This window comes from Perna viridis, chromosome 10 (assembly GCF_037379345.1).
Source record: "Perna viridis isolate PV_CMFRI_1.1 ecotype Kerala chromosome 10, ASM3737934v1, whole genome shotgun sequence".
Lineage (NCBI taxonomy): Eukaryota > Metazoa > Mollusca > Bivalvia > Mytilida > Mytilidae > Perna > Perna viridis.
In genome coordinates, this window is record NC_142454.1 from 31,073,991 (window position 1) to 31,089,997 (window position 16,007).

At 31.8% G+C, this 16,007-nt stretch overlaps 1 protein-coding gene across 1 annotated transcript in view; it reads left to right on the forward strand.

The window, feature by feature from the left end:
* Positions 1-10,505: 10,505 nt before the first annotated feature.
* LOC148605365 (sodium-dependent proline transporter-like) overlaps positions 10,506-16,007 on the forward strand; it is a 28,892-nt gene continuing 23,390 nt past the window's right edge. Inside the window, exon 1 of the mRNA XM_088549722.1 lies at positions 10,506-10,636. Within this exon, the coding sequence (XP_088405848.1) occupies positions 10,625-10,636 (12 nt within the window). The 5' untranslated portion in view covers positions 10,506-10,624. The remainder of the gene's footprint in view (positions 10,637-16,007) is intronic.

Sequence of the window (16,007 nt, forward strand, 5' to 3'; positions counted from 1 at the left end):
GTGTATGTCTCTCAACTCACAAGTTTTACTATAAATTGTGACATTTATAACATTTATTAATAAGGACTCAGAATTTTGCAAAAATCATTTGAACTATGATATGTTTCCTATATCGAACTTAATGTATTCCTCTTTAATGGATCTACGGTTATCGCCATTGCCTATTTTTAAATGGAGTGTCTATTTCATATGACAAACGATCTCTTCCACTGAACTTCATCTTCAACGAACAGCATGGCAGGTATCTTGCTTCAAGCAGAAGCTGCATACCCTTCCTGTGCACCTGAGGTTAGCTCCGGTTTTTAGCTGGTTCGTTCTTTTTTGTGGGTGTATACTTTAAGTTCATTTTTGTGTGCCTCATGTTATCTTGTCCGCGCATTTACCATGTTTGTATTTTCAGTATGTACATATTGATATGGTGTCAGATCATATGCACTAAACGGCAGACACTGTTTATTTGTAGCTTAAACTCAATAATCTGTAGTAGTATTTATACCTGAGTGGATTTTGTAGACGATATAAATCAATTATTTGTTTCTCCTCTTAGATAAAAGACGAAAAGAACATAAATTGTCATTTTCAGTCATTCTATTGCAATAAGTTAGATTGTTGGTTATCGTCAGTGGTCTAAAAGGAAATAGATAAGGGAAAAGCTGACAACGAAGGACACAAAGACAGTTATAACTCGCATGGACATTTGGGCGAAGTGAACTAGTCAGATACATGGATTAGCTTAATTGCACACCTTTTCAAAGAACTAATAGTTTTAATTTTATGAATTGTTTGTTTCTTTTCTACAAAATACACGATAATGTATGAAGTGAATCACATATTTGGGGGTATGATTTTTTCTTTTCAATTTGACAGTTGGTCTATTTGAGCTTTTAGAAATCGTGAACTCGTGGAATGTTACGTTGTATCCATCTGCGCTATAAGGAGCGATTTGTTCAACGTGTCATTGATAGTTTTTCTCTCTTCTTTCATCTATCCCGAACTTGAATTTTGATGAGCAACTCGGCATGTGTTTTTAGAAAAGCGGAAGACGCTAACTCTACCGGTGCACATATTCCATGTTTCCAGTTTTTAGTGGAGTCCCAGTTACTCAATTGCTTTGTACGTATTATTTTGGTTATTTGATGTTCTTTGTTATGTGTGTCTGTTTTCCCTGTCTAGTCTTTGTCTTTGGGTTACATTCTTTTGACTTCCGCTAGAATCTTGGTTACCATAGTTATTCTTTTCTACTTGAATGATGTTATCCGTTGTCATTGTATGTTTTTATAAACTTTTCTTAAATATCTCTAGTACAACAGTCATTAGCAATCGTACACGGGCAAATATTTTTCACGTGAAATTGATAATAAACGAGTTGAACATAAAATTAACGTGAAATTCACATAGCATGAATTTTATGTGAACAATTCATGTGAAATTCACGTGAAGGCTCGATTCATCTGAATTTCACGTGAACCTTGTCACGAAGTTTATTTAATCAAGTCAAGTGAAAAAATGTGAAATAAATTTGCCTTTGTAGGATACTTCTTTTAAATCTGTATTTATGTAATTATTAACCTTTAAAAATGCTTCTTTCATACGAAAGCCCAATTTTTGGATAATAGTTTATTTTCGAACTTGTATCAATTAAGCTAACCGGATACCGTATTCATTTTGTCACAACTACTTAACTTACCTGTGATACATAAGTTAAATATTCTTATAATGAAGTAGAGAATATTGATATATGACAACTTTATTTAAACAGGGATGATAATTAATTAAGCTCAAGTTATTGTTTTCAAATGACATCGGGACTAAAAGATATGAAACCTGTCAATACAATACCTTTCATATGAAATTGTGTTTTCCTTTTATCATTTGTAGAACATTTTATAATCAAGATTAATTAAGTCAGCCTAGCCATAAATACATCTGTATGAGTGATCAAAACAACAAAAACCTATTTTTAGCAAGTGTTTCGTCTGTTTTCAATGATAAATCCCATTGATAATTGAATGTCTCAAAGAGAGCACAATTTTTAATGGTGAATTACCATGCTTATAAATCCTTAAAAAGTCCCAACAGGGTCCAAGTGGTACTTTGACTGCTTGGAAAAATCTACTTAAGATCTATTCTTTATACATATTGAAAGTGTATACATGAAAATAAATAAGGAATATTTAACATACACTGAAATTATACGTAAACTGATGATTAAGTTGAAAGGACAAAACCTTTTTATCAACCAGAAGCACATTAGAGCGTATCTTACACTTGAGGTACTTTTGTATCTCACAATTTATCGCATAATAAATCTTAACGTTACATAACACAGCACGTTCACTCAATTTTCAGAATTTAAGTACTTGGCATGAAATTTTGAATTTTCTTCAGTTTTGGTTATTTAATTCGCTAAGAATGTTAATTCCAAAGGATAAGATTTAGACATTAAATTTGTATACTGCAATGTAATATCGACTTATCAATATACCCGTGTGAAATAAATTTTACATTCCATGGAGTATACATAGTAATATTTCTTGATTTATTTAAGAATTGGCAATAATTTTTTTTTTTCTATTGAAAAATAACATAAATTTTCCATATGCATATTGTTTATTGCGCGAAGTGCAATAAACAAAATATGCACATGGAAAATTTATGTTATTTGTCAATGGACAAAATTTTTATCATAGCCAATTCTTAAAAATTAATTTTAAAACATATTTTTATTTTTTTATATGAGAAAAGAAGCTCTGAATTTAACTGAATAGGGGCGTGTCAAAAATTTTTATCCATTGAGATATAACAAAATTATTTTAATCAATCAGATTACAGTATTTATCTCAAATTAATTTATATAATTTAAAAGTTCACAAAGGCTTCTCTATGACGCCGTAATATTTTCTTTCCATGACTCCATAAAAAAGTTAATGAATCTAGATTACAATGTTTCTTGATATTGTCGAAAAGCTCACTTAGCCCTACGATGCGGTTACGTCGTCTTACGAAAATTCACCGAAAAAAAACCAAAAATTTCTTTTTATCAAAATCATAATGAATCTTAACAGATAACTTTGATCACGGATGTCGTAAAATGTAGATATACTCGTTTATTTGTCGTTTTAATACATCCGTAACTTTTGCTTCTTGTTTTTGTAACACTCCAGATAAGAATCATGCGAAATGTGATTCATGGTTGGAAAGCCTAAATATTTGTTTATTTGTGTTTAAAATGTTCGGTAAACAGAAATTAACGTGCGGCTTTTCATATAACCCTTGTTCGTAGGAGATAACAAGAAATATGTTTAAAGTCGTTTTTTCACCATAAATTTCAGTGCTCAGATGACTACTATCGTCAAATTTGAGATGTAGGTCCAAAAAAAGATGCAGAACAAGCTGTTTCTGGAGTTTCTTTTATCTCAAGCTTTGGTGGATATATTGAAGGTAACCATTTACCAAAAGAAGGGTTGTTAAGATATAATACATCAATATATTTGTATGCAAAGTTGAAGGATTTAGCATCTTTGTAACAAATATATTATCAATGATGAAATCAAGCATGTCGTAAACCGTCGTGGTACTGTGTAGCACCCTTCTGCGACGTTTTAGAAAAATAGGTGGATTTGTAACCAAATCAACATAATGTTTTCGAATCAGCAAAAGATTTACGAATAAGTCATTTCAAACGATATTTCCAATTCATCATGTGGCAAAATAGTGTACAGAGTTGAGAAGTGAAAAGAAAGAACTAATTTCCGAAAAGCTGCAGGCTTTTAGGTTTTGAAGTAAATCTTTAGATTTTTAAAAACATGTATATTCAGATATGATTGTTGTCACTACGAGAGAAGGTAGTATTACAACTAGCTTGCTATTCATCCTTCATTGCTGACATTATCTTTGTAGGGTGAATTGATATCTCCTTCGTGGAGCAAGGTGCATATCCAGCTATGTGCCTTTATTTGTATGAATTCTTATGAAGTTTGGGAATCTAGAAACTATTGGATTTTCTATGTGGATTTTCTATTAAGAGCAGACAGATTGGAAGGAATGATAATACATTTCATCATAAAGCCAACAAAATAACTTAATAACAAAAATGAAAAATGTGTAGCCTTTTTCGAGGTGTATCACATATAGGGTTTATAAGTCTCGTTCTGGTTTCAGTTTCCCTTCCGGAATTTCTGATGTTGAACGTATTGAAATCCGAAGACCGATCTGCATTTTATTGTTTACTTCCGGGAAATCGAAACGCTGCAATCACAATGCAAAATCTTCTATTTTATGCTTTTCTGAACATTTTAATTCGTAGAAATAGATATTTGTCATTTTTTATCAGCATGTATACACAAAAAAATTGGCCTTTAATATTGAACCCATTGATGTGTTAATGACGAATCTCCATGCATTTGAATGGTAGACGAGGACCCATTCTCATAAAATCACGGAGTCACGTGACGAGACTTACATACCCTATTCTTTCAAAGAATGCTACTTAAGGAACCAAACAACATCAATCAAGTTTTTGCATCTTCAAGGATACTGCATAAGCTTATATTAACTTCAAAAGAAAAGAAAACTGGTTGACTTTATGGGAAATTTTATGCTTTCTCATAAAAATATTTCAGTTACCTGATTTGTGAGTGTAATTTATTTATCTACATGCGTTGTATACTAAACATCGTAACATTAAAGTTTCTAAACTTTTTTGCCTTTTAAAGAACTTGGAGGTTAATATTCAGTCCCATATTTTGAACATTTCACTTCTGTTTAAGAATGCAGTGCATGGTGGGAAGATGTTTTTTTATTGTTAACACTCAAATAATTGGCTTGCATATAAAGTATAATTCAATTTCCTCAACAGTTCTGAAAATCACCACGTCAAATTTCCGAATTGCATATAAACTAAGTTACCTTGAAATTAAAAATGTTCAAAAGATATAAGTCTGTATTGAAAGATAATCTTTTACTATACATTTAAAGTAAAAACGCAGGGTTTAGTACTTATCTAAAATTGACAATTTCCGAAATAAAGATTACATTGCTTCGTCGTCAATGCACAATAACAGAATACTGTGAACGTATTATTTTTTGCGATTGCTAATTTTCGCGGACTCTGTAAAGTGAACATATTCGCAGGAATCAATTCTCGCGATTAAAAAAAAAATCCTATGATTAATGTTACATAGCGTCAAAAATCAATATCGCGGTTACTATTTTTCGCACTTTTCAGTCCACCACGAAAATAGCGAAAATTTGTATACCACAAATAATTATTAACGTTAACAGTACACAAGAACATCTGTTTTAAAGACAGTTAGCGTGGGAGATCAATCATTCCGCTAAGCAATCAAAACGAATTATGTTCTAAATAAACTTAGTAGTACAGAGAGTAGTCTTGAAAACAAAACCAAAATCAATGTGCAATTTATATAACTCCAAAAAACTTCCCTTTGATTTTTTTTACATTTGAACACTTGTAAAAACTAACAATCATCTGTTGTTTTTCTGTATTCTGATAAATAAGATTGCGGGAGACCCGAATACATATATTTTTGAGTTCTGATAGAACAAATTATGCTTTTCCGATTTCACATTATAAGCAATATACTTAATTAAATACTAGTAGCTTCCGTGCTGTTGTAAAAAATATTTCAAAATAATGCAATTACAATTTTGCAAGATAATTCTTTTGGTATAGCAAATTTTAAACATAACTGTAATAGGTACGTCTACACTGAAAGTCTCCATGTGACAACATACTATTTCATCTTGGCTTACGTGTACATGAGACTGTTTTATTTCTCCTTTTGCATTTGTTATGTAAGTAGTCAAATATTCTGTGAAATTGTTGGTGAAAATATACAACCTGTATGAGGTCGCTATTCAAGCATAAGATACGCACGCACAAGCATATCAAAGCTTCCAGAGGAAAGACATTACTTTGAATTAATAGATTTTTCGCCTACATAAATGAATATTTTTAGTTGCAAACAATACTCACATGATAGGTTATGTGTACTTATTTCTTGGAAACAAACTTTATATACCAATTAAACATAGAGATTTTTATTTTTTTTTAACATAGGTGTATGTGAATAGTAGAGAGTTTTTGCGCATCCTGCCTATATTTTTTGAATATCAAAGAGACAAACTCATTATGTATATTGGCATAGAAACAATATGTAAGGGATTACCTCATCTTCTTCCCAGAGATCAAATATATTATTTCATTCGTCGTCAATATAGGCTGCTGAAATGTATATGTCACACTAAAGTGTAAATTATCTCATGAAAACAAAAATTCAAAAATCATTGACAGTTGTTTAAAACTTAGGTATCTGACTTGTTGTGCACTAAATTTTGTCACACAGTAGATGATACTTTGAAACGTTATCACGTAGATGATGCATAGAAAAGTTATAATGTATTTATTTGTCTCATTCTACTTTTTTTTTTTTATAATTCTTTAATTTTTTTGATTGATACCGATGTTTAAAACTTAAGAACGTGCATAATATTTTGTATTGTTTTCCCGTAGATTCCTCAATTGTACAGCATTCCAAAAAAAAAAAAAAAATGAAATATTTGTATGAATGGTATTTTTTGAATTTGTACCAGTACATGTCCACTTTCTATAATGATTTTATTGCCTACAATATCTTAAGGCGGTAGACCTAGGGTAAAGGACATACTCATGAAATCAGTGATGTTTGTATCACATTGAATTTCACTAAAGACTTTCAAGCTTTCATTTGAAATAGAATGAAATCAGTCAAAGTTACTTTGATGCTTACATGAGATTGATGTAAAATGCTGAATACAAACGTTCCAAAGATTTGTAAGAGTTGTGTCCCTTACCTTAGGTCTACCTCCTTAATTCCCTATTCATTATTCGTAATTGAAAACAAAATATTTTCCCACTGCAGCCCGTAAGAGGAAGATCATTACTTGTGATTCTTTTACAAGACAATATCTTCATTGGTGTAATTTTTCCTCCAGTACCATATTGTCGAACGGTCGAAAAATTTTACTGATTAACTAATTCCATATCTCGCATATATTTTGAATACAAGAGTATTGATCATTTGATTTTTGAAAAATAAAGTCTAAATAGGAACCTGCTGTCTGGGAGTGCCTGTCTTTCACTTAAAGAGTAATCAAGGTAACCAAGATTCTCGCGGAAATAATAATAAAAAAAAATGCAATCCAGGGATAAAGACCAGACACAGAAAACAGACACATCAACTAAACCAAACAAATGACCAATTTGAAAATGAATAAAAAAAGTTTTAACAGAAAAATAAGATTACAATATGATATACAAGATATATAAATGCGATTAAAGGCGTAGTTGTATGGATACTAATTTTAGACTTTAGTAATACTTTACTTCTTAGTGTTACGGAAACTTGAAATCAACATACTTTGATCGATATAACTGTTTAAATAAACATAAATTCGGCAGCATTGAACTTTTTTAAATGAACTACCGATCCGCATTTTGTAAGTTTTATCTGATAGAAATGAATAAATCACAATCAAACGACCTGGCGTGATTAACTTTCGTGTTTATAAGAATGTATACCTTAACAATGATGTAAGAGGTGTTTTAAAATTACATCTGAAAAGGGTTATTAATTTATTTTATTTTTGAATTAATTTTATCCATAGCTTTTCTACATTATATGAGCAACGCAACAGGATGCATGTCCGTTTCGGAGCTACTCGAACCTCTGACACGATGAGAATAAATATGGCGCAATGTGTACATTTTTGTGTTGGGTTCTGGGCTATGTATAAAATAACACATAATGACGAAGGCACGTCTAAATGTGCTATGCTCTTGTTTTATTGTTTTTTTTTTTTTTTTCATAATATTTTTTTTTATCGAATTCATAGCATGCGACCGAAGAACCAGATGATTTAGAAGTGATATCGAAGTGATAAAATGAGAACAGTTGAAATTGACTTTATTCAAACTTTTGTTTTGTGCATAACAAATTTGATTTTAAACACATTCCTACTTCAGTTATTCTGTTGTGCTGTTTAAACTTTTGTTATTCTTTTTTATGGTATGAATATGATAACCTGTAATTCGATCGATTTTTCCCAAACTAATAATTTTCCTCTTTTGTCTACCCCGGACGTGATATTTCATGAGCAACTCGGTGGTTTTTTCTAGAAAAGTAGAGGACGCTTACCCTGAGGATGCACCTGGTCCATGCTACCACTTTTCAGCGGAGTTCAGGTAGCTTTTGTTACTCAGGACGTGTTCTTTTGTACTCTTTGTTGTGCGTGCTAATTTTCCAATGGTAAATTGTTTTCTTGATTACCATTCGAATCCTGGTTCCCATAATTTCTCTTGCACACATTTCATTATTTGGTCTTAATACAAAATGACATGAGACACCACATCACTCTTTACACATGCATGTATGGTACCTCCTTGTGTTTTCTATTTCAATTAGTAGGGGTCTTTTTTAAACGACTAGGATATATAAAAACAAAATGTCGTACAATGACATTCTGTATCCTTGAGTGATCAAATAGAGTTATATAGCTCTGTCGTGTTCAAAACCAACGGAGGTACGGAAATTGTGATTTTGTTTTTTAATTCTACACCTGGTTTTAAGTGTCTAATTTACATTCAATGTTTATTTCTGCAAAAAAAATAAATATGACGTATTCATTTTCATACTTTAAACTTTGGAAGATAGATCTTTCTAAAGTTGGAAAACATGGATATATTCGAACTGCAGTATCATTCATTGTTTTTGTCATTGTTGACAACTGAGCTGGTTAAAATAGAAATGACTATCAAAAAAGCTTACTAAATCTAATCAAGTATACTTTTCAAAGGAAATTAAGTAGACAACCAAATACAATACTGTTTTTTTAATTTGAAAATTCAGGACAATTTAAGGCACTATAACAACAACGAATTTTATCATTTCGATCTGTTTTGCAAACACAGATCTTTAAATCTTTAGTAGATGTTTGTTGAATTTGATGTTAAACACTAGTGTATTTTCGAGTTAACGCGATTATTGAAACTGGTTTCCCGCTTGTTATTTATATGTTTTATGAGTTAAAGTTGAATATCACAATACATCAACTCAAGTTATTCAATTTCGACATCCTAAAAATGACCCTCGGCAAGTTAGATTTGATGTTGAAATTAAATTACTCGCACGAGTTATAAACCATTTTCTCTCTGATTCGTATGGAATATTTGGCATCTATCATAGCGGAAATTTAAGTGAGTCTGTGGTGTCGCCATTTGTTACGGGATAACAACTTAAGAGACGTCACAATGTCGATTCGTCCAATCAATTTTGTTGAATATAAGTCACAATTACACATCAGCCAATCGCAACGGCGAATCACTAATTCATATCACATCGCCCCATTATGTGTTATCGCAAAACATCTAGTCAAGATAAATTTCTCGTTCCTTTAAGAAAATATGTCGTTCCCTCAAGATGATATGTCGTTCCCACAAGATAATATTTCGTTCCCACAACATAATAAATATTAATCTGTTCCTTCTAAAAATTATGTAGTGCCGACATGATATGTTTCTCGTTCCCTCATGATACTATTTCGTTTACACAAGATACACATCTTGTTCGCTCAAGATTCTATGTCGTTCCCACAAGATACAAATATCGTTCCCTCAAGATAATATGTCGTTCCCCCCCAGAAAATACGACATAATATCTTGTGGGAACGACATATTATATTGTGGGAATTTTCGGGATTCCCTTGTTCCATGGTAATCACTGTATTGAGACATGTAACAAAATTGATTGTTCACCATACTATCGATAGAGGGGTAACAATATCAAAAGTAAAAGAAAACTTGTTTCTCATAAAACCAGTTGCTCATGCACGTTTTTTTTTTTCATCTTGTAATTAACATGGACGACTATATCTATCTATCGTGAGCCACCAATTACTTAAAAAAAGTTTAAGGTTATACAAATAGTAATCAAAACCAAAAAAAAAAACAACAAGTGTATGCATGATAATGCATTATATATTGTCCATGTGCTCAGGTTACAGTGTACTGTGTTGTTTGTTTTACTGTTAATTTATGTATTTATATTTTGTGTAGTATATGTATGAATGTGTGTAGTAATTGATGTTTTTTTGCGTTTAAGCGTTGCATGCCTTATCGTGTATACAAACTCTCCATGCTTTGCTTGTCTTGTGCATTTGATATATGTGTGTTCATTCAGTAAAAATCTCATCATAGCTTTTGTTGTCGGTTATTATTTGAACCGAATCTAAATAAAGTTTTCGTATTCGTATCCGAAACCAAAAATATCGCATTTTGTGTACTTTTGTGGCCTTTTTTTCCACCCGATGCCTGTAATGATTAATAAAACAATAACTATATTTGATTATAGACATATAGCCTTTACGAGAACACAATTCATTTTAGAGCTACAAAATATTTTTCAGTATCGACTATAAAGGTAGTTTATGTTTATTTAAACAGCGAATTTTAATTCTTTTAAACTTACATGCTCAGTCACATGATTGTTTTGTAATATATATGCTTGTATTTACTTGACGTAATATTCTTTTTACATATCGGTTACAGGATTAAATCACTGACAAAATGGGTTCGGAGGTAAGGACGTTTTTTATCCGTTCTGTTTGCTTTAAGTTTTAAAAATATAAGAGTGAAAAAAAGACAATAATTCACATTTTATACAAGTATATATGTAGTAACAAGGATGTGGCTATTCCTTTTAGGGGTTTTCCTAATAAAAGGAAACAATACAATTCAAATGTCTCAGTATTCGTCGTAAGCTGTCGATTGTTTAAGGTTATTTACATTTCATGTTTATGCCGTACAGAATATTCAAATCGGTCAAAAAAGAACACAAAGATTGATTACAGTTTAAAAGTTTAATGTGTACGTTTTCTATTTTTGCGCATTAGTTTTCGTCACATATTTTCGTCACATAGTAGATGATTAGTACAAACGTTATTCTCAAAAGTGTTTTGTTATCTTTTTTTTCATTCGCTGGTCGGTAGGAAGTTTTAAAATGCGTAAATATAGTCTTTTTATTGTTTTCCTCAAAACTTTGATGATTGAACTGCTTACAAATAATTAAAAAAGAGCTAATAAATACACTGAACCTGAATAAGATAACCGTTTAAGATTATCTTTCTTTTGTCATACCCCCATTCTCTAGACAATAGTCATGACTGAAAAATTCTCATTTCCCCAGTATACTTTAGCGTTGAATTTCACTTTACACATTCATAATAGACACATAAGTACTTAAATACGTTACATATACAATCCTCTTTGAAACACATTATTGATTAAACTGCGAGGTTTTTTTTCATGCACTGTTTGCTTGAATTTAAAAAAAAATGAAAGAATGAAAAAAGACAATAATTCACATGCTGCAATAATTCTTTTGCAATACTCCCTTTACTCTATATTCGGTAGCATCGTATGAGTACCCTATGCTAAGTATGTTTGTCATCCTATTCATTAGTGAGGAAGCGAAGAGTATAGTTATTACATGTTTTATCTTATTGAACGACAAATTCATGATAATATAGAGTTTCTTGTCCAGTTAGGCATGGCCATGACTCGCTTATCAATAATCTTATTCACATACTTTCAAGTGATCTCACTCTATAATTAAGTATTTCTCTGTCTAAGAATCAGGCAAAGTGTGTATAAGGTGCGGCACATGACGAAAAAGACGCAGAGGTTTATTTGCATTATCAAATTATTAATACCTTCTAACTTCCTTATCAAATCCATCATCGGATTTGTATAGATAGCGTTACTGAGATACTGATATGTCAAACTGAATTGATATACACTACGGAAAAGTGGCGGGCAAAATTTTCCCATCCTTTTTCCTATATAAGCAGTCACAAATATCTACGTCACAGATTCGCAAGGATAAATTTAAATAACTTTTCAGTTGTTTTGTAGATAAAACAAATACATAAAAGGCAAAAACAAAAAAACAAAAACGAAATTGAAATTAATCTTATACAATCATAGACCTAAACATCAATATTTGTTCGGTGGGTTTCTCTGCACAATACATCATCTCTACCATTGGAAAGGTCTGAATTGGATACGGATTGATACTTGAATACTTGTTCTCATATATTTTAATGTTATTTAATTGAAGTGTCATATTTTCAGTTTTAAAAGGCACAGAAGTAAAAAATATTTAAATGAATTCAAAATCTCGATTATATAGAATTTACTCTGACGGGATGGTCGTTGCGCTCCAAATGTTTTCAGTAGGCTCAAATAACCTGTGAATTACTCGTAAAATCAAGCCACTCCCACTTTTAATCTTTATCTAAAGGCAGCAACTGTTAAATACCAATGCTAATAAACACCTAAACACTTGCCATAATGGTGTTTTTTCTTTTCACCGTCTCGATTAGCTTTTCATGTTTTCGACGACTGCTCCTTACTGGAAATTGTTAGTGTCTGTACTGTTAGTTTAACCGACAATTGTTGGTGACCGAGCCCAGCCTTCTAGATTCCAGACCCAAAATGTCGATCAATGTATGTCCTAGTAGATGCTTAGTTTCTACGTTGACGCTCAGGCCTACTCCCAGACCAAGAGCGTTAACTTAACTCTTTTTGCTTCGCCTTTGAATTGAGAAAAAAATGATGTGATGTGATTTTATATTCAAAACATTCAAGTGTTCTCTGAAGGTAGTATGGCGGTAATAAGTGAAATACCTTCGTAGATATTTAACTCATTTTAATTTCGTTTTATCTTTGTGGAATAAATATTAAAAAGTATTATTCTAAAACTATATTAATTCATGTTATTAGGAATAACCAAATATACAAGATAAGCGTTTTCAAAGTATAGAAAGATTTTTAAATGGAATGAGTTATTCGTGATTTTCGTTCTAAATGGCGATTTTGAGCATTTTCGAAAGTAGAATTTTTATGAGCAACTCGGCGGGTGCTTCTAGAAAAGCAAAGGACGCTTACCCTACCGGTGCACCTGGTCCATGCTCCTAGTTTTTAGTGTCTGAGTTGCTCATTTGCTTTTGTCACTTTGTATACATGATTTTAGTTACTTTATGTTCTTTGTTGTGTGTGTCTATTTTCCATGTCTGGTCTTTGTTCCTGGATTACATTCTTTTGATTACCGCTATGACCTTGGTTCCCTTGATTACTCTTTTTAATAATAGAACTACTATGCACATTAACAAGGTGATAAAGGTGGTCATCATGAATAGTGATTTTGGTCATGCATTCTATATCAATTATTTGCCACCCATGAACATTTTGAAGATAATATAGTTATTTTAACTCAATGCTTTTTGTCCAAGTTATTCGCGTTTACTATTCGTGAATACAAAAATATCAATCATACTAATATTGCCAATTCCGGTATGCAGGTCACGTGTTTCAAAGAGTAAACACTTATCAGCAGAAGTAGAACCAAAATACTGTTTAATTCCAAAATTAAATATCAAGTCAAAAATATCAAAAATATCGAAAACGATTTTCAGCACAGAGAATAGCAATTAAACCAAAGACTGAAGCTCGCACCAGTGTTTAAAACAATCAGTAATGACCCTTTTGAAAATGAAATTTGGTTTTTGCAATTAAATCTCTCATTTTTACTTTATTGTTTGTTCGTTTGTTGGTATAAAATTTCTGTTTATTTGAAATTGTTTGTAATATCACTAATGGTATTTTTTGTTATTTTTACTTTTATTTGTTTTTACTCTCTTTCTCGCAATTTTACTTAAGTTTTTTTTTCAAAATACACAGTTATTTCTTGCAGGGTCACCTAAATTGTTCTTACCAATTTAAACGTTTAATAGTTATTAAATATTCTAAATAAATTTATAACTTTACAAATACCAATGAATAAAAAAATATAATGTGAAATTTTAAAACTATTCAGTTCGAGATATGCTTGATTACATAATTCGTTTGACTTATTTTAATTTTTTCGTAGTAATCACCACAGCAGCAACCTATGTATGTCTAACCTCTTTGCACTAAAAGGAAGACCTTGTCCTGGATGACAATACAAAAAATTAAGTGTGTTTTTAAACTTATTCAAGACTTATAAAAAGCCTTCTAGCAATTAATTGCCCACATTTCAAAGTTTATACCCCTGCGAATGGGTACGAAACACCATATTTTCATATCATTATAAGCAACAAGCCTTCATATATTGTAAGGTATTACTTGAGGTATTAAATTCCGAGCCAAACGCAAATGAACAGTCGTAACATCGGCAATAAGTCACAAACAACACAGAGGAAAAAAGCATTTATAAATTGAAACGATTGGTAGAGTAAAATATCCAAGTAGGTGAACAGGCTGTTGCTACTTTGAGCTAGCACTATAAAATATGTACCGCTTGTCTAACCAGTAATATGCAAGGTCTAAAAGGAAAATATGTTTGTTTGTTTGTTTGTTTGTTGGGGTTTAACGTCCGAGCAGCAATATTTCAGCTATATTCAGACAATGAACATGAAATAGATGATAAAATGAACATGAAATGATAAAAAAAAAGGATGGGTCACAAGGACAACAGGGTCGACAAATTTTGATTGCCACTAGAAAAAGTGGGGATGGGTAAGGTCGGGCAATTTAGCCTCCTGTGGCGGATCGCAAAGGTTCCTACTCCTATCGAATACCACAGCAGGGTTCTTTAACGTGCGAGGAACGTGGCATCTTTCCCAACACGGTGCACCACTATGGTTTGCGGTCAGGTTTTCCGTCTTATAGCCTGACAACCCCAGCATGTAACATGCCAGGGGTACCCCATTCCACCACCTGGGGCACACATCCCAGTTGCTCTGTGGGCAGAGCGCCTAGCACCCGGCTAGGTTTCTGAGCACTTTTTAGTCGCCTTTTACGACAAGCTTAGCGCTGCTGCAGGCCTATTCTTTTGACACCCGGACCTGCACGGGGCAAAAGGAAAATATGTAGAACAAATGCCAATATCAGGGTAAAAACCGAAAAGTTGGAAATTACCACCGCGATGGTCCTGACTTGGTACAGGCATTCAAATATAAAAGTGGTAAAACCTCTCTATCTTCATGACAAAAATGTGACATTTAAAATAGATCACCTATTCACCCATTTGCATGGTTTATAAAAAGATTGATACTTTAACATACAGATGCGTAAAACTACACAGTTAACGTCTATGCAATGGTCTGAATCATATGATTCTTTGCTCACATCAACATCAATGACTCGGCATAAAAGGACTCCTTAAAAGAGTTCATAACATTCTTTCACAAAACCGGTTTTAAATGGATAGAAATGAACATTTCAACTCTGTAATTGATCCATTAAAAAGTTTAAAACATAAGTTTCATAAAGTACCTACTTTTTCCTATTGCCAGTAAAGGGCTTGACTTCCTCGCTGAATAGATAAATAAGATTCGGAAATCTTCTTACAATTACGAAATGATATAAAACTTCAGTGAGGGAAATTTTACAAAAGCAGAAGAATTTATAAAAACACTTTTACGAGTCGTTGGCTTTTGTTGACGACAAATAAAAAAACAAAGTTCCTTTAAAGAAGAATATACATTAATAATTATAATACGATTAGAAAATAATACCACTTGAACTTTTAAAATATACGCATTTTCTCGAAACTGATAAATTTCATTTGTTTTGCATCGTGTATTAGATCATTCATCATTCATACCTTAAACATGGATTAAAACTGTAAATTCCTTTCATCCATAAATGAGGGTATATCCAGACACCGTGAAAACCTTGTAAACTTATTGTATGTCTTTTTTAATTTAAAAGTTTTGGTACATGAAAAAGGTCGGAAGAAATTTAATTGAAATTTCAACTTTTATAGATATGATTTGCCTTTCGTTCAAATACTTTCTAGTCCACTGCTTTTTTATATCTTAAACCCTATACAATTTTTTTATGGTAGATGTTGAGAATTATATAACTTTGTTTCTGGTTTGTTGAATTTAAAGAAAAAGACTTC